General features: G+C 40.8%; 1 protein-coding gene across 2 annotated transcripts in view; it reads left to right on the top strand.

Moving 5' to 3' along the window:
* Positions 1-26,631, top strand: part of tmem135 (transmembrane protein 135) — a 406,938-nt gene that overhangs the window by 62,837 nt on the left and 317,470 nt on the right. For both annotated transcript variants that reach the window (XM_078221876.1, XM_078221875.1), the window contains exon 4: positions 24,121-24,154. In XM_078221876.1, coding sequence (XP_078078002.1) covers positions 24,121-24,154 — 34 coding nt within the window. The remainder of the gene's footprint in view (positions 1-24,120; positions 24,155-26,631) is intronic.

Genomic DNA, 26,631 nt, shown 5'->3' with positions numbered 1-26,631 from the left:
GAGAAAACAGCCAGCTGGAAAACTATAATTGATTGCAGTTATTGTATGATTTGTTAAGTGTATAAAAACATGAGCTTGGTGTATGCTTTCAGTGTTCTCTTTTGATAGGTTATGCATTGCATGCTGAGCTCCTTAAGATCAGGGAGTACAAACTCAAAATTAACTTGCGAGCAATTATGTTGCAAAAACAAATAATGCAATAAATTTTCTCCTTTTGGGTTGTCAACATTGTGTACGACACATACCATTTACCTGAAAAATCGCAAAGTCTGAATCTAAAGTAAAAAAAAAAGATTATTTATTAAAAGTAAAGTTTATTATTAGTCACAAGTAGGCTTACGTTCACACTGCAATCAAGTTACTATGAAAATCCTCCAGTCAGCACACTCCGGTGCCTGTTCGGGTACGCTGAGGGAGAATTTAGCATGGCCAATGCACCTAATCTGCACATTTTTGGACTGTGGGAGGAAACCAGAGCACCCGGAGGAAACCCACGCAGACACGGGTAGAACGTGCAAATTCCACACAGACAATGACCCAAGCCGGGAATTGAACCCAGGTCCCTGGTGCTGTGAGGCAGCAGTGCTAACCACTGTGCCACCGTGCCATCCCAATCTGCCAATTAGTATTTGAATTTCAATTGTGTTCCATTCTGTTGAATAAAAAAAAGTTGGCAAAATGTTACAGAATCATTGAGTGCTTGTTGCTAGAAGGCCTTGTCAAGGAAGGGAAGGAAAGTCAAAGAGATGGCAGGCCTTCCTAATTTGTCTGTGTATTTAAGTCTAACAATAGTATCTAAGACTAAGGGATGGGAAAGCGAGAATAGTCTTCGGCTGTTGCTTACTTACAAATGACAAATTCCTCTTGAATTGTTGCACCTTCACTGAATGGATGATTTTCAAGAAAGCCTTGTTTTCATTGCTCAGCAACGGGATCTTCATAACAACTGGATGATTCATGATGAATTTAATGTCTGAAGATTAATCTGACATAGCCAGTTTAGTTTCCATTTAACCACCAAGAAACTCATTCCTGCCAATGAACAGATTTTTAAATAAGACCATAGGATACAAGCATAACTTTAGAACATTTGATAGAATTCCCTTCAGTATTTTGTTGAAGGTCTTAGCTGTTTAATGCCAATTCTGCAATTTCAAGGCTCGAGTTCTTCAATCAGATTTTGGAGGTCAAGGGCTGGATTTCAACCTCTTATTTTTTGCATTTTTAAAGCTTTTCCTTAAGAAAGGTGCAGTGACATTAATTTAATAGTTGCATTCGATTAGTATGTTGCCGTTCTTTCATATTCAGCACTTGTTCTGGCACATGAACTTTTGCACTAGTAGCTTTACTGCTGGGAGGCAGTTACCTGTAGGAAACCAGAGGACCGAAGAGATTAACTACAAATTCAGAAAACAGCTACAGCAAGTTTGTTATTTCAACACTTTTAATCTGTGCCTGTAGCTACGCCTTGTGCGAGCTCCATCCACAGCCTAAGCTTGTCAGTTGTGAAAAAATGTGCTTTCGTAGTTAACCATGAATTTGGTTTTGTACTTTAATTATTGCATCTCCCAGCATTTTGACAGTGTGGACAGTATAAAGGAATTATTTCCTGTTTTTGCTGTCCTGGGATCCAGCCTGGAGTCTATGCATTGGGACGTTGTTGCAACTTTGGGTCCAATAGAACATTGATTGGTTTATTGGATAGATGTCTGAAAGACGTGCTGGTTAGGTGCATTGACCCGAACAGGCGCCGGAGTGTGGCGGCGACTAGGGGAATTTCACAGTAAGTTCATTGCAGTGTTAATGTCAACCTTACTTGTGTCTAATAAATAAACTTTAATTTTACGCTGTTCTGCAAAATTGTATTCAAGTCGAGACAGTTTTGGGGAAAAATGTTCCATTTTATGAAAATTGCTGCACCCATCCCACATTCTGAAATTTAATTTGCATTTAATATATAAATCATTTAAATTTAACTGACCAAATTTAACTTATTTTTTAATTCTGTAGTAGTGCACTAATGGCTAAAGATAGCGGCCAAATGCATCAGGATACAATCATAATAAATGAATGATGGATGGGATGCAGCTTTGTACTTGAGATTATTTGCTGAGTCTCTGTATTCTGCTAGACAATGGGGATTTTAGCTGCACAAAGTAATAGTTGGCAATTGTGCAAATATTTTGCTTACAAGGATTCTGTTGGAAGCTGTCAGAATTTGGGTCTCCAGGCGTGTAATTAGATTGCAGTTCCAGATGTGTAGGACAGTTCCAGTGTAATGGTTTTATAAAAGTAAAATGACACATTTTTAAATTGGGAACATAATCCTTAGATAATTGCATTGATATGGAATCAGGATTATGTCTCATTTGGACCATCAATGCATGTATCCTCCATTCATAAACCCATTGCTGTTGGCAAAGTAGAGTTTCCTTAATAACAAAACAATACGAGATTTTTATTTAAAAAGTCCTGATTTATGCAAGCTAATTGGGCAGTCTAATTGTATTTTCATGTTGTTTTACTTATTTTTTTGTCATAATGGAAAATGCCTGCTAGTATAAGCTACCACATTTGTAAACCAAGATTTGTCATTCAATTTGCTGATCTGTGGTTTTTAATCTTCAGGGATGTCATTCTTGCTCAATAGCTAACTACTAGTACAAGTAAGAAATTAATTTAATAAAAGCAAATTACTGCGGATGCTGGAATCTGAAACCAAAAGAGAGAATGCTGGAAGATCTCAGCAGATCTGGCAGCATCTGTAAGGAGAGAAAAGAGCTGACGTTTCGAGTCCAGATGACCCTTAAGCTAAAAGGCATAGAAAGTGGGAGATATTTATACTGCAGAGGGAGGGAATGAATGATGAGCCATGGCCACAGAAATCAGAGAAACTGGGACAGAGGTAAGATGTAGAAAAGGAGAAGCAAAGGGGGAGAACAGTTAAGGGAAGGGGCGTAAAGTAGGGGAAAAGAGTGGGGGGGGGGAAGAAAAAAAATAAATAAAAGATAGAGAACAGTAAAAAATTAAATAAAATAGAACGAAAACAAAGGGGTCGAGGTGGAGTAGAGCAAATCATCTGAAGTTGTTGAATTCGATGTTGAGACCGGAAGGCTGTAAAGTGTCTAGCCGGAAGATGAGATGCTGTTCCTCCAGTTTACGTTGAGCTTCACTGGAACATTGCAGCAAAGGACAGACGTGGGCATGGGAGCAGGATCGTGTCTTAAAATGGCAAGCAACCGGAAGGTCAGGGTCCTGATTGCACACAGACCGAAGGTGTTCAGCAAAGCGATCGCCCAGTCTACGCTTGGTTTCTCCGATATAGAGGAGACCACACTGGGAGCAGCGAATGCAATAGACCAAATTGCAAGAGGTGCAAGTGAGACACTGCTTAACCTGGAATGAAATTAATTTGAGTGTTATGGGTGCTCCATTGCCTTTCATTGTGAAGCATCTTTATTTGGTAAATCTTTCATGATGTTTCAATTTATTGCTGTGTATTTCTTTTGTAGGGATAGTGATAAGCAGTTCAGTTTTATTTTGGTTTTAATTTTTCATCTGTTTTTATGATTCTCCAAGATGTATTTTGTAAGGTAGGTCATGACAAGAACTTTCATTCTTGTTGAACACTGCAGTTCTAGAACATTTATCATTCCTGCTTAACAATATTTACTCTAGATTTGTGATGCTCAATGTTACCCATATCATTAGATTCAGGCTATTTGGGTTCCTCATCAAAACTCACAACTATTCAACAATGATTTTAGTTTTGTAAATTACATTAAGTAGAACTTTAGAGTTGATCTGCAGTTGGAGAGAGACGGATATGACTACAAGTCAAACAGGTATGGGGATCCAGGATGTAATGATGGAACAACCTTGTCTCTTGACTTTGACCAATAGGTAAGAGATATTTGCTACCTCCGTGTGAGAACAAGAACTGCAGTTTGGATGCCAAATTAATGCATGAAGCAATTGAGATGAGGGGAGTGAAAAGAAATGTGATAGTTATAGGTAACAGCATAGTCGGGGCATAGGTATTGTTCTCGCCAGCCATGAAGTTGCGTCAGACATTCTGAAGGTTATATTGCCTTCCCAGAGCCTGAGTTAAGTATGTATCCTTGCATCTGGAGAAGAACATAGCATGGGAAGGGGAGGACTCAGTGACCCAGATGGGAACCAATGACACAAGTAGAAGTAGGAATCATGTTCTGATGAGCCATTTGAGCAGTTAGAATCCAAATTAAAATGCAAAACCTCAAATGTGATCATCTCTGGATTGTTACCTGAACCATGAGCCAATTGGCAGAGTCAAGAAGATTAGAGAATTAAGCATGTGACTCAGAGTATTGTGGGAAGAAAGAGTTTTGATTTATTAGACAATGACACCAGTGGTGAGGAAAGAGGGAGGGAGCTATTCCAAATAGATAGACCCAATGTAAACTGACTGGAATCAATAAGAACATAAGAACATAAGAAATAGGAGCAGGAGTAGGCCATCTAGCCCCTCGAGCCTGCCCCGCCATTCAATAAGATCATGGCTGATCTGAAGTGGATCAGTTCCACTTACCCGCCTGATCCCCATAACCCCTAATTCCCTTACCGATCAGGAATCCATCTATCCGTGATTTAAACATATTCAACGAGGTAGCCTCCACCACTTCAGTGGGCAGAGAATTCCAGAGATTCACCACCCTCCGAGAGAAGAAGTTCCTCCTCAACTCTGTCCTAAACTGACCCCCCTTTATTTTGAGGCTGTGCCCTCTAGTTCTAGTTTCCTTTCTAACTGGAAAGAATCTCTCCATCTCTACCCTATCCAGCCCCTTCATTATCTTATAGAAATCATAGAAACCCTACAGTACAGAAAGAGGCCATTCAGCCCATCGAGTCTGCACCGACCACAATCCCACCCAGGCCCTACCCCCATATATTTTACCCGCTAATCCCTCTAATCTACGCATCCCAGGACACTAAGGGGCAATTTTAACATGGCCAATCAACCTAACCCGCACATCTTTGGACTGTGGGAGGAAACCGGAGCACCCGGAGGAAACCCACGCAGACACGAGGAGAATGTGCAAACTCCACACATACAGTGACCCAACCGGGAATCGAACCCAGGTCCCTGGAGCTGTGAAGCAGCAGTGCTAACCACTGTGCTACCGTGCCGCCCTATCGTGGAATGCCTCGATTGAACCTGCCCCAACCACACTTCCAGGCAGTGTATTCCAAACGCAAACCATTTGGGTCTGGAATACGTATAGGTCTCTATAAGATTCCCCCCTCAGCCTTCTAAATTCCAATGAATACAAACCCAATCCGCTCAGTCTCTCCTCATAATCAACACCCCTCATCTCTGGTATCAACCTGGTGAACCTTCTCTGCACTCCCTCCAAGGCCAAGATATCCTTCTGCAAATAAGGGGACCAATACTGCACACAGTATTCCAGCTGCGGCCTCACCAATGCCCTGTACAGATGTAGCAAGACATCTCTGCTTTTATATTCTATCCCCCTTGCGATATAGGCCAACATCCCATTTGCCGCCTTGATCACCTGTTGCACCTGCAACAGGTCCTGTCCTAGTTAAATGTGTAACCGAGGCTGAAAATATGCCTGTAAACAGAGAGAGAGAGAGAGAGACTGCAATGGATAAGGTGAAGTTTAAAGAGATAAGTTGAGGCAATAGAGTAATGCATCAACTAGCAGAGTGGGAAATAAAGGGATGGGAATTTAACAGTAATGGTGCATCAATAAATTAGGCCCATAAGAAAAGTGGTACAAAATACAATTAAAGATTCTTTATCTGAATGCAAGAAGCATGTGTAACTAAATGGATGAGCTCCAGTGAATATAGGCTCAGTCAAACCAATCTCTCATAAGACAGTCCTGTCAATGACACTATCAGCCGATTGAATCTCCACTGGAATATTGTGTACTGTTCCGGGTGCCATGCTATAGGAAGGATGAAAATGCCTTGAAGAGATTGCAGAAGAGGTTCACAACAATGGCTCTGGGGATGAAGAATTTAATTATGAGGATAGATTTGGAGAGTTTGGGACTGTTCTCCTTGGAGAGACGAGGGTTAAGAGGAGGTTTGATAGAGATGGTCAAAATCATGACGGGGCTGGACAGAGTAGAAAGGGAGAAACGTAAAAGCAAAATACTGCGGATGCTGAAATCAGAAACAAAAGCAGAAAATGCTAGAAAATCTCAGCAGGTCTGACAGCATCTGTGGGGAGAGAATAGTGCTAACGTTTCGAGTCTAGATGACCTTTCGTCAGAGCTAAGAGCAAAGCGAATCAGCAGAGATTTATACTATGAGGGTGGGGGGGGCTGGAATGGGACAAAGGAAATGCAAATGAAGATGCAGAAGGCTGAGAAGGTGCTAAAGGTGTCCATTAAGTGATCAGAATGTGTGAATAGCAGAACAGAGGTACAGATGGTTACGGGACTGTTTGGGGATTATGGCAGTTGCCTTGAAGGGTGGGGAGACGGGGTTGGATGGGGCAGGAAGGAGAGCTGGAATGGAGAAGTGGAAACGTTGGCTCTATTCTCTCCACACAGATGCTATCAGACCTGCTAAGATTTTCCATCATTTTCTGTTTTAGTGTGAGGGAGAAAACTGTTACTGCTCATTGGAGTGTCAAGAATGAGAGAGCACAGATTTAAAGTGATTTGCAAAAGAAACAAATGTGATGTGAGAAAAAACTTTTTCACGCAACAAATGGTTTGGGTCTGGAATACACTGCCTGGAAGTGTGGTTGGGGCAGGTTCAATCGAGGCATTCAAAAGGGCATTGGATGATTACTTGAATAGTCCTAGATTCCCTACAGTGCAGAAGGAGGCCATTCAGCCCATCGAGTCTGCACCAACTACAATCCCACCTAAGCCCTATCCCCATAACCCCATATATTTACCCCGCTAATTCCTCTAACCTACACATCCCGGGACATTAAGTGGCAATTTAGCATGACCAATGCACCTAACCCGCACACCTTTGGACTGTGGGAGGAAACCGGAGCACCCGGAGGAAACCCACTCAGACACAGGGAGAATGTGCAAACTCCACAAGGCAGTGACCTGAGCTGGAATCGAATCCAGCATCCGCAGTATTTTGTTTTTGTTGCAATCCAAATGTAAGTGTATATCAGACATTTCGATGATTGTCACAATCCTTGGGTATGTTTGTTGCATTAACAAGATAAAGTAATACAGTACACTATCAATTCATTAAGAGGTAGTCATTTGTGAGCACTGATTACATATTTGGCTATATGATAATAAAGTAGTTTTTAAATTGACAGTTTCTTGCCCAATTTTAAAATATTGAGAAATGATTTATGTGATGTATTTTATTTTTATTGTAGTCATCAATAATATTTTATTCTACTAGGAAATTTGGATTGTTCGCCTATTCTTGTTTTAAACAAGATTTTAATGACTTGTTACAATAACTATTTAAACTGATAACATGTAGATTGCTGATTCGTGTGTTTGCACAATCAGTGGATGGGAGCCAGATGGTGGACATAAATAAATATCTGTAGCAGTGCGAAATACGGAATAGAAATAAAATGATTGGTTTCTGCTTATATAAGTGTTATCAGTATGTTCGCTGAAGTTTCACAAGAGGCCTTAATTTAGTACTGGACCTGGTTTTGCTCTTCCTGATGTTTTAATATTTTTCAAGCCAGATGTATATAATAATAGTCCATTGCACCATTTATTTGATTTATAATTGCGTTATAAGCTATGCCTGTCTTTTTGAAGGATATATTGAACATTATTTGTTCTAGTCCCAGTCTCCCAGACGTTCTCTTACACCACATTGATGACTGTTTGCTTATTGGTCTAGTTCTTGATCTTGAGAATTCCACAAGCCATGTTTCTAGTTTCCCCATGTTCACACACACCACCTTTATGCTGTACTTTCCTTCCTGGACATCTTTTTCTCCAGCGATGAACTTTCCATTGATAGCTATTGCAAGCTCGCTAATCTCCACACAACTTGGAGAATTCTTATTACCCTGCGTCCATAAAGAATCCCAATTTTTTTTGTCCCAGTTTCTTATTTGTACTGCATTCGTGTTGAATTGAGATGACTGGAGCTTCTGAAAAATCCTCCTTTATCTTTACTTGAAAATTCTCTTGTGCTCAACAGGGCCAATGACCTTGAATGTCTTTTCTATCCTCTCACAGCAGACTCACTACTCATCTCTTTTTGATCCCACAAACTTCCATATTTGCCTGATCACTCCCATTAATACATTCACAGCATGATCCAACAACCAAATGGACTGTCCCCTCTGTTTCCTGGAAGAGCCATTCTCCCTGTGATATCCAGGTTCACTTTTTCATTATCCTCACTTAATTTACCCACACCCTCCTGTGCAAATTCAACACTAATCTATTGTCCATGGTCCAGACACTTCTATTGTCTGAGAGCAATTTATAAGAACATAAGAACATAAGAAATAGGAGCAGGAGTAGGCCATCTAGCCCCTCGAGCCTGCCCCGCCATTCAATAAGATCATGGCTGATCTGACGTGGATCAGTACCACTTACCCGCCTGATCCCCATAACCCTTAATTCCCTTACCGATCAGGAATCCATCCATCCGCGCTTTAAACATATTCAGCGAGGTAGCCTCCACCACCTCAGTGGGCAGAGAATTCCAGAGATTCACCACCCTCTGGGAGAAGAAGTTCCTCCTCAACTCTGTCTTAAACCGACCCCCCTTTATTTTGAGGCTGTGTCCTCTAGTTTTAACTTCCTTACTAAGTGGAAAGAATCTCTCCGCCTCCACCCTATCCAGCCCCCGCATTATCTTATAAGTCTCCATAAGATCCCCCCTCATCCTTCTAAACTCCAACGAGTACAAACCCAATCTCCTCAGCCTCTCCTCATAATCCAAACCCCTCATCTCCGGTATCAACCTGGTGAACCTTCTCTGCACTCCCTCCAATGCCAATATATCCTTCCTCATATAAGGGGACCAATACTGCACACAGTATTCCAGCTGCGGCCTCACCAATGCCCTGTACAGGTGCATCAAGACATCCCTGCTTTTATATTCTATCCCCTTCGCAATATAGGCCAACATCCCATTTGCCTTCTTGATCACCTGTTGTACCTGCAGACTGGGCTTTTGCGTCTCATGCACAAGGACCCCCAGGTCCCTTTGCACGGTAGCATGTTTTAATTTGTTTCCATTGAGATAGTAATCCCATTTGTTATTATTTCCTCCAAAGTGTATAACCTCGCATTTCTCAACGTTATACTCCATTTGCCATATCCTCGCCCACTCACTCAGCCTGTCCAAATCTCTCTGCAGATCTTCTCCGTCCTCCACACGATTCACTTTTCCACTTATCTTTGTGTCGTCTGCAAACTTCGTTACCCTACACTCCGTCCCCTCCTCCAGATCATCTATATAAATGGTAAATAGTTGCGGCCCGAGTACCGATCCCTGCGGCACGCCACTAGTTACCTTCCTCCAACCGGAAAAACACCCATTTATTCCGACTCTTTGCTTCCTGTCGGATAGCCAGTCCCCAATCCACTTTAACACACTACCCCCAACTCCGTGTGCCCTAATCTTCTTCAGTAGCCTTTTATGGGGCACCTTATCAAACGCCTTTTGGAAATCCAAAAACACCGCATCCACCGGTTCTCCTCCATCAACCGCCCTAGTCACATCTTCATAAAAATCCAACATGTTCGTCAAGCACGACTTTCCCCTCATGAATCCATGCTGCGTCTGATTGATCGAACCATTTCTATCCAGATGCCCTGCTATCTCCTCTTTAATAATGGATTCCAGCATTTTCCCTACTACAGACGTTAAGCTGACCGGCCTATAGTTACCCGCCTTTTGTCTCCTTCCTTTTTTAAACAGCGGCGTAACATTAGCCGTTTTCCAATCAACCGGCACTACCCCAGAATGCAACGAGTTTTGATAAATAATCACTAACGCATCCACTATTACCTCTGACATTTCTTTCAATACCCTGGGATGCATTCCATCCGGACCCGGGGACTTGTCCACCTTCAGTCCCATTAGTCTACCCAGCACTGCCTCTCTGGTTACATTAATTGTATTAAGTATTTCTCCTGCTGCCAACCCTCTATCGTTAATATTTGGCAAACTATTTGTGTCCTCCACCGTGAAGACCGACACAAAAAACTTATTTAAAGACTCAGCCATATCCTCATTTCCCACTATTAACTCCCCCCTCTCGTCCTCCAAGGGTCCAACATTCACTCTAGCCACTCTATTCCTTTTTATATATTTATAAAAACTTTTACTATCATTTTTTATATTAATTGCTAGCCTAGCTTCATAGTCTATCCTTCCTTTCTTTATCGCTTTCTTAGTCTCTCTTTGTTGTTTCTTAAATTTTTCCAATCACTTGTTTCTCCACTATTTTTGGCCACTCTGTACGCAGCTGTTTTTATTTTAATACTCTCCTTTATTTCCTTCGTTATCCACGGCTGGTTCTCCCTTTTCTTACAATCCTTGTTTTTTGCTGGAATATATTTTTGCTGAGAACTGAAAAGGATCTCCTTAAAAATCCTCCACTGTTCCTCAGCTATCCTACCTGCCAGCCTGCTCTCCCAGTCTACCTTAGCCAATTCATCCCTCATCCTATCATATTTCCCTCTGTTCAAACAGAGGACACTGGTTTGGGGCCAAACTTTCTCCTCTTCCATCTGAATCAGAAATTCGACCATATTGTGGTCACTAGACCCAAGAGGGTCCTTCACAATAAGATCCTTAATTCTACCTACCTCGTTACACAATACCAGATCCAAAATAGCTCGTTCCCTCGTCGGTTCCGTAACATGCTGTTCAAGGAAACTATCCCGACAGCATTCTAAGAACTCTTCCTCCATTCCACCCTTACCGACTTGAGTCTGCCAGTCAATGTGCATGTTGAAGTCCCCCATGATTATTGCCGTTCCGTTTTTACACGCATCCCTTATCTGCTTGTTTATAGCCCTCCCCACCTCAACATTATTATTTGGGGGCCTATATACCACACCTACTAGTGTCTTTCTCCCTCTACTATTCCTCATCTCTACCCATAACGATTCCACGTTTTGTTCCTCAGAGCCTATGTCATCCCTCAGTACTACCCTGATATCTCTTATTAATAGCGCGACCCCACCACCTTTTCCTTCCTGTCTATTCTTCCTAAACGCCTGATACCCCTGGATATTCATCTCCCAGTCCTGGTCACCTTTCAGCCACGTTTCTGTAATGGCCACTAGATCGTACCCACTCGTGCTGATTTGCACCATCAACTCATATACCTTGTTCCGAATGCTTCGTGCATTCAGGCAAAGTGTCCTTATTCCAGCTTTTATCTGGACCCGCTTTGATGAGTCGCGAACACCCTCTCCCTCTACTCCCTTATCTAAATTACCGCCTTCATTCACTTGCACCCTCTCCTCTACCATTAATTTTGTAATTCCCCTTACCCCTGCATCCTCCACCCCATCAATTAGTTCCTTGATCCTAGTCAACTCTTCTAGCTCCCCTCCCCCCAACCTATCTAGTTTAAATTCTCCCCAGTAACTTTAGCCAACCTACCGGCCAGGATATTGGTCCCCGTGTGATTCAAGTTCCACCCGTTTTTTGTATACAGATCACCCCTGCCCCTAAAGAGGTCCCAATGGTCCAGGAACCTGAATCCCTGCCCCCTGCACCAGTCCCTCAGCCACACAATTTACATATATATCCACTAATCTAGTAAACTGTGTTCACTGCTTATGGTGTGGTCTGCTCTAGATTGGGAAGATTGAATAGAAATTAGGTGATTTTGCCTAATATGTGCTGTCATACACCATCCTGAGTTTCCTATGTGTGCCCTGTTAACTTCCGCTCCCATCTTTCATTGTATACTGTTCAGCAGAGCTCTCAAGTTTCAGGAACGATGTACCCTCTTTTGCCTTGGAACCATTTAGTTTGAATATTGACTTTGGTATAAAATTTATTCTTGTTCCCACATTTTTCCATGATATATATTTCCTATTTTCTTGCATTTCTTTAAGCTTCATGTTTCCTTAGCTATTCATACACCTTCTGCTTCTTTAGTGTCTTAATTCTTTTGTCTGTTAATTTACCAAGATGATTTCTACCAACTTTTCACTGATGTTTACTCACCAGATAATGCTTAGTCCTTTTTTCTAATGATATTGGTATCCTTGGCCACCTGTTTCATCAGCTCTGAAGGAACCTAAAACATAAACTGCTGTTATTGGAATATTGTGATATTGGAAATTTGTTGGAATATCTCTGAAATATTGTGAGCAGCTTTGGGCCCCATACCTAAGGAAGGATGTTCTGGCCTTGAAAGGAGTCCAGAGGAGGTTCATAAGAATGATCCCAGGAATGAAGGGTTTATTATATGAGGAGTTTGGGTCTATACTCAATGTAGTTTAGAAGCATGAGGGGAGATCTAATTGAAACTTACAGAATATTGAGAGACCTAGATAGAGGTGGATGTGGAGAGGATGTTTCCACTAATGGGAGAGACTAGAACTCGAGGGCACAACCTCAGAGTGAAGGGATGCTCCTTCAAAACTGAGATGAGGAGGAATTTCTTCACTAGAGGGTGGTGAATCTGTGGAACTCATTGCCATCGAGGGGTGTGGAGGCCAGGTCATTGAGTGTCTATTAGACAGAGATAGATAGATAGGTTCTTAATCAATAAAGGGACCAAGGGTTATGGGGAGAAGGCAGGAGAATGGAGATGAGAATCATATCAGCCATGATTGAATGGCGGAGCTGACTTGATGGGCCAAATGGCCTAATTCTGCTCCTATATCTTATAGCCTTATTTTTCCATTATTGATTGATTTTTGCTGTGTATTTCCAGTTTTTTTGTGTGTACTTTATACATTGAAATTGCCCTGTAAAAAATGTGGAGTTTGAGGAGTTTTACATATAAACTGTGATCTCAATGCATCTAGAAATAGACTCTTGCCTTTTTAGTCTATCAAGAATGTTTTTGTTGCAAAGATTTTCTTTTGTGTTTAATATCTTCCCCAGAATCCTGCAGACTTTTTTGTTAGATGTGTTTATGGGTAATGCAGTAATGAAATTGCTCAGATCCATTCTTACAGATCAAGTTACTGGCCTTAAAAGGGTTTTAATGTCAGACAACCCAACCATATAAAAGCTCCATTCTTTCAACTGCAAATTATCTTGATTTGAATTTTTAGGAGTATTCATTTTGGATAATTGTGTGAAGAAGTTTAGCATTACTTTGCACAGCTAAGAGTTTTTAACAGGATTGAATGTGGTTGGAAAGGTGCCTATATCTAAAGAGGGAAAATAATTCTGGTCCTTTGGAATCCGAAATCCTTTCAACACAAACTATCTATGTTGCCTATTAAAGTTTGACTTCCTTGTACATAACTAAGATGATGATGAGGAGAAATCAATTTTACATTGGCAAAGGTTTTGTAAATGTTTGGATATTTTTTCCTTCACTAAAAGGATTTTAGGATTGATTTGTGTTTTAAAACAAAGAATTTGTACAGGTTTAAAAAGAAAAAAGCACCCTCATTCAAATATTGATTAAAAAGAAAGGCTACAATCTTAAGACATTGACTATGCATATTAGAGCCTAATGGGCCAGTTTGGGAATATCACGGTTGTGTCTATTTTAAACTAACACAAGGGCTGACTGCCTCAATTCAGGCAGATTAACCAGGATGACTGAATATGTTTAGAAATGTCATCTTGACCCGACGGTCAACAACTCTACATGCACTGTTGCGAAGATAATTCGATTCTTGTGGGCAGCATGAAGTGTATGAAGAGAATGTACTTCTGGGAGAGTCAGGCAACCAGGTTGCTTGTCAGACTCGTTTGAGAATCATAGAAACCCTACAGTGCAGAAGCAGGCCATTCGGCCCATCGGGTCTGCACCGACAACAATCCCACTTAGGCCCTATCCCCGTAACCCCACATATTTACCCCACTAGTCCCTCTAACCTACTCATCCCAGGACACTAAGGGGCAATTTAACGTGGCCAATGCACCTAACCCGAACGTCTTTGGACATTGCAAGAGAAGGTATTTGAGATACTTGTTAGAATTAACAGCAAAAAAGGAGAAAACCCGCAGTGCAACGGTTAGATTAACAAAGGACTGTGTGAATAAGTGTTGGAACCAGGTAATCAGGATTTGTAGTTCGAAGTTGCAAACATGCCAAAAAGCAGTAAATCAGATCACGAGAGGAACCTGATTTTTTAAACCTTTTTTTTGAGGAGAGAATTTATGTAAGTTTTATGACTTTTACTCTATGTTCACTTGCAGCCTATGAAATAAAACCGTTTAATGATTTGTATCTAACCTCATCTCTGTGTTACAGTTGGCTATCAAAAAAATTGAAGGAGCATGTGCAAAGGATGTTATCCAGCTGTGTTGCTCAACCCCTGGGTTATGCTATTCTGTAATTAGATATGGGACAATGTGGGCAAATCTCTGAATGTAAGGTGCTGAGATCATTTACCAGAGTAACCAGCACTGTTGTACGAGAGAGAGTACTGAAATTATAATATCAAAGTTTGATCTGGGTTAACATTTTGAAAAATAATATCAAAATTATTGATTATAATTGACTTCATGACAACAATATAAGCAGAACTTGTGGATACAACATGCAGGGTTTTTAATATCCTGATGGGAATGGAAACAGATGGACAGGTGCAAAGAGTATCACTGCCATGTGTACCTTGCTATTTTTATTGCTGGTGTTTTTCCTCTGGATGGGGGAAGGTAGGGCATGGAAACCTGCCCAATTTGAGAGTGATCTTGTTAACAACCTCGTTGTCAGCTCATTAAGGGGTAGTTTGGAATTTTGGTGGAGATGGCATGGTTTGCACACTAGTTAACAGACAGACCAGGTGATTGGAGGTGGCAACACAGCAGGGAGCCAGTCATGATGTTCGCCAGCACTATGATATTAGGTGGGCTAGTAAAAGGGAGCATGGATGAAAGGGGTATAGTTGATCCACGGTTATCATCTTAGAGGCTGGGAGGCGAGTTCTCTCTACATGCTTGGACAGTGTAGGAGGTCAAGAATCTACTGGCACCATGGGGGCATGAGATGGGGGAGGTTAGGGTTTCAGATGCTATTGTGAATGCAGCTGAATGCAAGTATATCAATAGCTGGCTTGCAGTGTCCCATCTCTGAGCAGCACCCCTGATTTGTTCCCTAATCTGTCCCAGCCAATTAGTATCTCTCCTCTGCAAGATTGGGGGCTTTGACTCTGCCCTCCCAGATTGGGGTCAGACCTTATTAACAGTCCCGGCATCAGTTTCCTTAATTTTAAAGCAAAATCTTGCTCGAGTCCAAGGCATAGACGAGTTTAGCTTATTCCAAGTCCATCAATAAATTTCACACACAGCAATCTAGACAGTAATGATGTTATGTGGCAGTTACATACCAACGTTCAAATTAGGAATAGGAGTAGGCCACTCGGCCCCTCGAGCCAGTTCTGCATTTTAAGCTACAGTATACAGTGGCTCGAATCACTTTCAGCTGCAGAATTTGGTTGAAGTGAAAAGGGTAGAAAATGGCTGGCAATGTGGAAGAAAAGGAACAAATATTAATGAGGTGAGGGAAGGGAGAAATGACAGGAACAAAAAGTGGGAATGGTTATTTGGGGCATGGTTTCAAGAAGGCGCTGGGAGTGGTTGTCTGGAATGGGAGAATGTCAACACTAGCTGAGGGAATGGGCAGAAGAAGAACTAAAGGCTGTGGAGGTGTTGCAGCTTGTGGAGAGAAAATGCCAGCTCAAGTTAGTCTGGAAATAAAGGGGTTGAACTGAGCGGGGAAGAAGGGAATTGGAGAACAGCAAATAAGTGGAAAAATGAGGTGTTGGATGAGTCTGGAGATGTGAAATTTACTCTTGAATTTGCATTGGGGTTTTGGATATAGAAGAATAATTGTTATGAAACATTTGAGAAAGTTATTGTCTGTTGACAATCTAATTGTTTCTTATCAGGTTAAGAATCTAACACTTGCAAAATGTATACATACCTAAACTTAACTGGGATGCTTTATTTTAATTTCAATTTCAAAGTTTTGTTTTTCATTTATATTTTCACACTCAGACTTTTATGCCTTGGTGTTTTTCTTTGAGTAGATTTGCTGAGTCGATCCTTTTTTTATTTGTTTAATGGATGTGAGCATTACTGGCTGGGCCAGCATTTATTGGTGAGGGTATTTAAAAATCAACTGCATTGCTAATGAGTCTGGAGTTACATGTTGGCCAGATCAGTTAAGGATGACAGATTTCCTTCCCTAAAGGATATTGGTGAACCAGATGGATTTTTACAACAATCCGCAATGGTTTATGGTCATCATTAGACTTTTAATTCCAGATTTTTATTGAATTCAAATTCCACCACCTGCCTTGGTGGGATTCAAACCTGGCTCCCCAGAGCTATTACCTGGATCTCTGGATTACTAGCCCAGCGGCAATACCACTATGCACTGCCTCCCCATTTGCTGTACAATGAGCTTGGTTATGCTGGAGGTTGGGGGGATTCTCTGGCATCCTCAACGGGTCTTTCTCGCGGCAGGAGGCCTTTGCCCTTCGGCGGGATCTTTGGGTCCCACCGCTGTCAATGAGATTTCCCATTGACTGTACCCCTCACCGCCAGGAAACCCACAGCAGGGGTGCACAGCCAGAGAATTCTGGCCATTGTTTAATCTTCTACCTGGACCTGCTCTCTCAAGGCATGGAAAACTCTTGGTCATTGTCTGCAATGAAATTTATCTGGGTGAAGTAAGTTTAAGGGGCTGGATTTTGAAGCCTGATGTAAGTAGTTGCAGAGATGGATGTGTCTGGAATTTCTTGCCGTCTGTTGATGTGCCATTTTGGCATCATGGTTCCACCTGAGACAAAATCTGTTTGCTAGATCAGTGGGGAAATATGTATGAGCCTGTTGTCTGCACTAAATTTGATTCCAAAGCCTATACTTTTTTTGAGACAGTCCTTAGCTGAAAGAGAAACAAGAACAGTGTATTCCTTAGTGACAACAACTTTCTGTGAAATCGGACTGTGTCCTCAGCTTGCTAAGGAAACGGAGGCTGATTGTATCCAAAAGGAAAAACACACAGGTCTCTCAGAGAGAAGATTTCAGCAGGAGGTCAAATAAGCTTGGCTGTAGAGAGTTGTGTGTGTGCGACATCCGAAAAGAAAAACCTGAAGACTGGCTTTAGCAGCAAGGATAGTGAAATAAAGTTACTGCCACTGTTTCAGTTGTTTTGGGAAGTCCTCACTGTTGAAACTGCCGGCTGCCCATTTGATGGTGACTATATCTGTGGATCTGAGATGGCAGAAAGCTGCTTTTGGAGGCTGTTCCAGGGAGATGATAGCATAGAGGCAGTGTCACTGGATTAAGACTCCAGACCCCTTGGCTAATGGTCTCTGGATATGGGTTCCAATTGCACCACAGCAGCTGGAAAAATTTAAAATTCAATTAACAAAAAAGTCTGAAATTGAAAATCTAGTCTCAGAAATGGTGACCATGAAACTATCACCGATTGTTGTAAAAACCCATCCGGTTCACTTATGAAGGAAATCTATCATTCTTGCCTGATCTGGCACACGTGTGACTTCAGATCTACAATAGTGTTCTTGACTCTTAACCGATCTCTCAAATGGCCTAGCAAGCTATTCAGTTCAAAGGCCATTAGGGATGAGCAACGAATGCTGACCTTGTCATTGACATCTGCAACGCATGAAAGAACAAGAAAAATTTGATGACCAAATCCTGCATGAAGGAAAGGATGAACTCTATCTGAGGAAGTTTGAAAGAATTTGTGGCTACATGTGGTGCCTTATTTGCTGAGGAGACTGCCTGTAAATGAGTGAGATCTACCTTCGTTGTAGCGGCTATTTGATGAGTAATTTATAGTCTTGTCTTATGCTCAGTACAAGCTTGAGGATACTGGACATTATGGAGAGCAAGATCATACTTGGTGAAAGTGGCCACAGAACCTATTAAGTTAGGTGTAACTTGACATTTAAATTATGAACAGTATCCCATTCTGTGACTGATATTTAGTTAAACGTTGACCTGAAAATGGGACCTTGAAACTGTTGGTCTGCCATATTGAACAGAGGGATGGAAGTGCCCCAATGGACCTTCAAAGCCACCCTCTCTGCTGTCACCATTCTGCAATAGTCATAGCTGCAGGCCTCCCTGTGGATGACCTTGCAACTGTGGCCTCTTTCTATTTTTATCATCTTGAAAAAGTGTAGAGAGGGCACCTTGAGATGGATTCTCTCTTGCTTTCACTCTTTCTTCCAACTTTCTATGTACATCAGCTCCCATCTTGGATGGTGGAACTGCTGATGTTTGCCTTGGAAACCTATCCACCAGCCTTGATTGGATGGTGAAAGCACCCTCTGGCCATTAATAACTGAGAAATAGCATCAGCGGTTTACTTTTGACACGGTACAGGATTGCAGCCTGGTTGTTCTCCCAGCGTTGTGTTCTTGATCCAAGAAGGAAAATGCACCATTTCAGTTCTGCTCGTAGTTGGCACAATTGCCTTAAAATTCTCACCATATATGCCTAGTTCCAGCTGTGTCTGTTAAACTATTCACTGTATAATTTATAATTAGGCAGCAGTGTTTACTTAACTGTACCTTTTTTATTTGTTAAAACACGTGGGATCACTGGCTAGACCTTGGGTTATAAATTGTAATGTACTAAAACACATAAAATTACATAACATGCTATTTGTTCATTATACTCTTCCCAAGTTGAATTACATTTAGGTTTAACTTCAAATGTTATTCCAGAGTTTGTCTTTTCCTCCCCATTTGCAATAATAAGTCCAACTCTTACATTTTAATTGCTGTTTGGAGAGTTAAACTGGTCTGAATTGAAATAAAAAATTATTTCATGACTTCTAGCCACCGCCACCTAGTGTAAGTCTTGGTTTTCATTAGGAGGAATTGAGAGGAATTTAATCCGATGATGTCAGAGTACACGCCCAGACGCACACTCCTTTCTTCTATTACTTCATTTACTTTTCTGTGGGGCTCTTTCAGAATTCGGGAAGTTGGCATTTTAGTTTTCCCTGTTTGATAAAATCATGCTTTGAATATCAAGTCACATTCAAAGTGCGAATGACATTTTATTTCTCAGAAGTGGGTAATCATTCTTGGAGTTAGGTTTCAGCCTTTGCTGGAGAAGGGAATGGAAGTGGACGTGCAAGGAATTTTGTACTGCCTGCGTGTGTACTGGTATCCTGACGCCATCTCTTGGGAGTGGGATTGTGCGGGGACTACAGGCTTAGCCAGCTGTCTGAGTTGGCCTCCAAGCTTCTGGAGGTGGCCTACTGATGGCAGATTGGAAACCAGCATTCGAGGCAGGCAAGGGAGACCTTTCCCTGCCTATTGAGTGCAGGTCATGATGTGGAGATGCCGGTGTTGGACTGGGGTGAACACAGGAAGAAGTCTCACAACACCAGGTTAAAGTCCAAACACTTTAACCTGGTGTTGTGAGACTTCTTACTGTATTGAGTGCAGGCACAGGGAGCCTATAGTGGTGCCATCCCTACAGTGATGGTTTGGCAGCAAATTCCATTTTGAACTGCCCTCTCCCTCCCTCACTCATTATGGCATCCTGACATTGCTTTCAAGCTAGAAGGCCCCTGATTGGTCCTTCAACATTTGGGAACCCGCCCGCTGCCATTAATTGGCTGCTCCAGGATTCATGGTTTCTGGTTTTCAACCAGCAATACTTTTCTAATCTGAAATCATGTCATGGTTTTTGATCTTGAATACTTCCATTAAGAAGCTGGTGTTGCGCAAGTTACATTTATTCTAAATTAGCCTCTTGTTGGTAAAGGAAAATGGTAGAATTTGAACAGTCATTACCAGGGCCAAAGCAAGAGCCTTTCTGAATTATTTTTATATCTTGTGAGCCCTGCCAGAAGGCTCCCCCAATAGAGCAGAGCATATTTTTGACAATTCGGATGAATGAAGGGGTGACCTTTTAGGAGGGCCAATGTTCAAGTTGGACTCTTTAAAGTGCTAATGTTTTGAATACGGGGGTAATTTAAACTTTTGTTGGCGATAGTGAACCAATCAATTTTGCACCTTGTCTGATTTTCTTAAAATAACTCAGTTTTCCTGATATTTTTAGTTACAGTTAGCAGATTAAGATTATGGGGGAAAAAAACAGGAAAATACCCTCCTTTAGCCACAGTATACTATGAAGTCCAAGTGAGATATATTTCTGGTAACCTCTTCAGTAGTTTTCCAGTTGGTGTGTAAATTTAGTTAGTTATTCCTTTACAGCCAAACAGAACTGTTTATTTTGACAAGGAGTCCAAATGGGTGGATGTGGTGGGACATAGAATGTTCTTTAGTTGTGGTGTTTAAGTTAATTTAGTGAGATTCTAACACCACAGAGTTCCCATTCTCTTTGTTTTAATTTGGTATAATCATCTCCAGGGGATTCTTTCACCATGTGTCACTCAGAGAGCAATAAGGTGAATGTTATTTTTGGGTCTATTGCTGTTTGTTTCTTGCTTCAACTCAGATTTCAGATTTCCCTAATGAGCTGCAAATCAAGATGTTTTTAGTGGTAAAAGCTGTGTACTTAACAGATTCAGGAAAAACGAGAGGTAAATTTATTTTCTTGCAGATTCAGCCATTGTTTCCAAAAGCACTGCCATTACTTAGGAATGACCTCTACTGTTTCCTTCTGGTTCCTGGTTGTGATTGGCAGGAACTAGGATTGTAAAGCTGAGGTCAGCAAACCATATGCTTCCTGATATAATTTTCCTTCCATTCCTACTGGAAATGTGAAATTGCTTAAAATGGATTCACTTTTAACCATTCTTTGACAAGTAGGATTCAATACAAGTTGCAGCTGACCATGTAACTCGGAGCTATTTTCTGGCTGTGCAGCACACTATGTACATAGGTACTGGTTTCAGGCCCCAATTTCCTGGCGTCACAGCAGCCTTGGATTCATAACCATATGTGATTAGTTTAAAATGTGCTTTTAGGAAAAGTAAATGCTCTTAGTTTCTGTATTACATGTTGTCATTAAGTTTTGTTAATTGATCCATTAAGTTTTTTTTGTTTGGCTTGCATAGGCCTATAAAACCAATTTAATTTAATGCAGCTGTTCTGTCTATGTTTATAAGTTCATCTGCAAGTGACTACTTCAACAATTGTAAATTTTAAGCAGCGTTGTATAGTGCACCGGCAAATAGATATTTGTTTAGAGGAAGTGTGTGAAATTTTAACATATTTACATACATCAATCTGAAAAATTTGAGAAAATGGAGTTTCCAAGAAAACTGACCTCGTTCCAAATGAGAAAAGGACAATAAAGAACTAAAACACTTAACTATTGCATTGGCTGATTTTGTTCACGGATTTCTTTTGTTCTGGAATTTTCTTTTTTATTCACTCTGTGGAGTTACCTATCACCACTGTGAATTGAGTTAAAGCTGTGTTGTCAGCCTTGTATATTGTTAAAGCTTATTGCTCTCCTTTCTTTGGTTAAACTAGACTACAGGTATTGTTACTCTTACGAGCCTCCACCATCTACTAATCTGCTATTTGCTTCACAGCAGGTAGTTACTTGGTTAAAGAATTGACAAATTGATTCAAATGCAGCATGTACTTTGCCTCATAAAAGGATATCTCTTACACCCTTATGTAGTGAAAAACATGAACAGGATTTGTGCAAATGGAAATGGAAAGACCATCTGTGGCAGCAAAATGATACAATGCTGAATTATAAAAAGTTTAAAAATTGAATAGCATTTTAAACAGCAATTGGGGCAAGTACCTTTAACTAACGCTATCGCTGAAATGTATTGCAGCATTATTCTTTGGTTGAATGGCGTGAACTGGAGCTTGATTTAGGGCTTCATCAGTATTTGAATTAAAATCGCTTGACTAAGGACTATTTGTGGTCTATTGTATTTAAGTCTATATTCTAAAATGAAGCCGTCCATTGATCAGGTGAACAATATGTTGTGATTGGTTCAAGTATTTTGTAACAGAGGCTTTATTATGGCAGTTTCACAATTGCCTTCCACCAGCAGCACTGGACAAATGCTAAATAGGGTCTGAATGGATTTGTGCAGTACAGAAACTGCACCTCGATGTGTCAACAGCTGAGAGTTTATTCTGTATAGGTGAAAGGCTATTGAAGTGCAGACCATGATTCTGTAATGTATTTCCTAAGAGGAATGCTCTTGTGACTGGGTAACAGTTTTAACAACTGGGTACAGAGAGTTCATGCAAATATGCCTTTCATCAGACCTCAGATATTTCAAATGAATTTGAAGATGCACAAAATCAAATATCTTGAAAACTTCACTTAACCTTTTAAATTCCAGGGAATATGACCCTCGTTACTGCCATTTCTCCTTGTACTTGAACCATAGCAATGCAGACATCATTGTGGTTAATCTATGTTGCACTCCCTCCAGAAGTATTCATTTAATTGATTCATATCTCTTTGTAATTGTATGTTTCTTTCTGTGCTGCTTATAATGCCTTCAATCATTGTGTCATTGACAAACTTTGGTATGTGGCTCTCGATCCAATTATCTAAGTTGTTAACAAAAGTGGTGAATAATTAGTGAATTTTCTTCCCACAACTTTAGCAATGAGGAGTGGTGATTCCATTCTATGCACTGGCAAACAATGGCACCACAATTGGATTTTGTCCAGGATTGGGCAGGGTCATCCTATACATGCACAATATAGTCACCACATTCTTCTGTGACTGTAAGTGAGAAACTGGCTCACTCATTCATCTCACAGGGATGCATTACAAACTCAGAAAGCGTTTCTATTTTTTCCGTGTTTGAAATCTCTAGACAGCCATTTGAAAACAACACTATTTAGTTCGAAACTGATCCGTTATCTTACTTCACAACACTTCTGGGCAGTGACTATCTGTGATGAGCAGTGCAGCCCACCTTAAAAAGCAAGCGTTCTGAATTCCATGCAAATGTCTGCCTGTGCAAAACGCATTCTGGGCAGATAGCTCAGGCTGCTGGAAGCTATCAAAGAAAAATACACTTTTAAAGGAAACTGCTGATAGACAAACAGCCAGTGACCATGCAAAACATGAATGATTGTCAACTATCAACATTTCATTAATTTAACAGCCCTCATATGAAATGCAATGTTAGTTTTAACCCTGGAAATTAAAACTGACAGTAGAGAAGTGAAATCTTGTTGCGATGTTGTCTGACTGAGCAACAAGGTAATGTGTGACCTTGTGACTTTGGTTCTCTTTAAATGCTAGATATACCTAGAGAAATGTTGGCATATTGTAGCTAGCTACCTTTTGTGTTTCTAGTTCATATTTCTGAGTTATACTGCTGGATCTGTATTATCAAACTGAAAAAAGGCACAGCGCTGTGTCTGCACTGAACTGGGCAGGCAGAGCTCTGCTTGCTTGTGTTTGAAAGCCACTGAAATTCTAATCTTTGTGAAAGCTGAGATGATGAATGGAGGCTTGAAGTTTTCTTGAAATGATGGACAGTTAAATCTTACTGCTATCACACACCTAGCAATTACTGAAAATGGAACACGTTTGACAGGGTCAGAGTCTTACCCAGGCAAAGTTATGGAAATGAGTTGAGAATGAGTTCTTTTCCAAATCTGATTTTGCATGTTCATTTTCCCTGCTGAATTTATCATATACCCCCTGATCCAGTGAGCCCCTTCTACTGTTGTGCTGCTTTGTAATTCTTCATTAGAAGGTACACAAGTGCAACCTGGGTGACTGATCCCCAGATTAGTTTCCTTTCTGATTGGAAAGGCCCTGATACTGCTAAGCACCTCTCCACTGCAATGTGACTCCGATTTAAAAACTTGCCAATGTTCATGATGCAGTACCCATTTCATGTTGCACTGCCATCCAAAAAAAACAGATGGCTTTTTACATTGTATATGTGTGTTTATAGATCTTAACACTTTTGATTTTTTTTTCAAGTGCACTCATCCAATGCAACACAATGTTGTGCAGGAATATTTATTGAATGTCTGATGTTTAAGTGCCTCATGAAGTTTTTTTTTTGGTTTACAGGCGAGGCCTCTTGACAATTTATATGGCTAACTTGGTAAGTCATTTCTTATATTCTGAAAATTGTTTGTGTTTTGTTAGTGCTTTTTGCTGCAAGCCGCTTGGTTGGTTGATCTTGTTTTCATAAGATTGTAAAATATCATTTTGCTCCACTTGTTTCCGAGCTTGTTAATATTTGTTTACGCGTTGTGGAACACGGTGACCCTGGTTTTACTAAATGTAATCTTCACCCTGCCTTGCATTTAGTGAAGGTGTTAAACACCATTGAATAAAAGAACAGCATTGCTTTCAGTTTCAGTTGCAGTTGCTTTGATAATGTTAGAATGAACACTGAAAAATGATTGAGTATATAGATATTTCAATTTTAATTTTACTTTGAAAATTGATTTCAGTATTATTTGCCTGTTAGTATTTAATGCCACTCATAGTGTTCAGTTACAGAGAGGAAATGGCATTCTTATTTCCTTCTACCAAGGAATGGTTGTTTGATTAGTATACTCAGTCTTACTTTGGGGCAGATTGCATACAGTTTGAGTAGCATGGCAGGATTCTTAGTCACAGTTGACCGGGACAGATTAAGTCATATTTTGTGAATAGCCAGTTGACCTAGCAATTGCAGAAAGTCAAATTATGCTGCCTACTCTGCCTTACAGATCAAGAACATGCTCATCTTGCTCCTCGATCCTTGATCTTGCTGAGTTAACTAACTTCAGCCAGAGCAGTAGTATGGGCACTGGTCTTGGTGTTCCTGGCTGAGAAAAGAAAAAATGTACCAGGGTTCTTTTTGCCACACATTTTTCCTGATGCTTCTGCTAAGAAGTGCATTTGTGTTGATGTATGGATGGATTTTGCCACTCTACAATTGAACAATCTGCCAAAATCTTGGCTCATGTGCGGAGATATTGGAGGATGGCCAATATTCATGATTAAGGGATGTTCTAATTGAGGTAATTAAGATGATGAAAGGAGTTGATGGGTAGATAGAGATGAACTATTTCCTCTGGTGAGAAAGTCCAGCACAGGAGCGATGTAATTTCTCCGCATAGAGGGTAGTGCAAATCTACTGACCACAATTCAGTTACTCCTGTGTGCATTAACCAAGCTTTAATCACGTAGTCTCATTATTTTTGCAATACACATTCCTTCTGTCTGTGACAAGAGTGACTTTAATTTTAACAAATTTAACTTGAAAATTAATTTCCTTGTTGCTGCCAGCTCCAGAGATCTGTGCTACCTGCAATGGAAAGTTTAAATAAATCATCCCAACTTTCGTGTTGTTGTCCTTTGACTCTAATATTGAATTAAGTAAAAAAATCAGTTCTAGGTGTAGCAATTATCCAGCTAGATAACTCTGATCTGCAATAAGGTATTTAGTATTTTATTAAATTAACTGCCCCATGTTGAATCAAAACTGTTTTTAAGCATTTCCAGTATGGGGAGGCAGTGACATAGTGGTTTGTCACTGGACGAGCAATCCAGAAACCCAGAGTAATGCTCTGGGGACTCGGGTTCGAATCCCGCCACGGCAGATGGTGAAATTTGAACTCAATAAAAATTTGGAATTAAAAATCTAATGGTGACCATGAAATCACTGTCGATTGTCATAAAAATCCATCTGGTTCACTGATGTTGACCTTTAGGGAAGGAAATCTGCCATCCTTACCCCGTCGGGCCTATATGTGACAGCAATGTGGTTGAGTCTCAAATGCCCTCTGAAAGGCAGTTAGGGATGGGCAATAAATGCTGGCCCAGCCAGCGACACTCATCCTGTGAAACTGAAGAAAAACTAATCCATGTGTCATTGCGCATGGGTAGTAAAGACCAGTTTGAATTTTTCAAGTTAAGAAGGGTTCCAGGTTGTGGGACAAGGGAGCTTGTGGTGGGGAAGGGAGAGGCAGATAGATGGGGGATGGAGAAGATGCAAATATGTGGGAAGGTGCAAAGGGAGAGGACGATGTGTGGGAAGGGGACAGGGACTAGAGACAAGAAAGAGGTAGAGAAGTGGAACAGTCAATGGCTGAAAGGAAATCATCTCTGTTGGTTGTTGGTGGACAAGAGGCAGTATTGGATATGCCAAAAGATTGATGGAGCGAAGCAAATTTAATGATTGAAGCGATGAATGATGTCCCAGGATTCTAATTACAATGTTTTGCAATGGGACTCTATTGGATGTGTGTGAGGACTTTCAGCTTACAAAAGGTGCTTTAAAAACAGCAGCAAGTTCTGCAAAAGAGGACATTGACATCCTGTTGAAAAATTGTGGATTGATGAATATTTGCTTTGTTCTTAATGTATCACATAACATAATCATTACAAAGATAACCTCATTACCTTGAGGTGATATACCATGAGCAGCCTGTGACCATTAATGGCCTCAATATTTGTGGGGAGATGGGGAAGTTCCAAGAGAGGTTGGAAATGGTGAAAAATCTGGCAAAGCCGGAGATGCAGAGGCTCTTCTAAATTGTCAGCCCGACCAGCTGCCAGGTGGAAAAACAATGGAAGGAGGCTGCA

Source organism: Mustelus asterias, chromosome 10 (assembly GCF_964213995.1).
Source record: "Mustelus asterias chromosome 10, sMusAst1.hap1.1, whole genome shotgun sequence".
Taxonomy (NCBI): Eukaryota; Metazoa; Chordata; class Chondrichthyes; order Carcharhiniformes; family Triakidae; genus Mustelus; species Mustelus asterias.
Note: the sequence above shows the minus strand (reverse complement) of the source record. Positions and strands in the feature narration are given on the sequence as shown.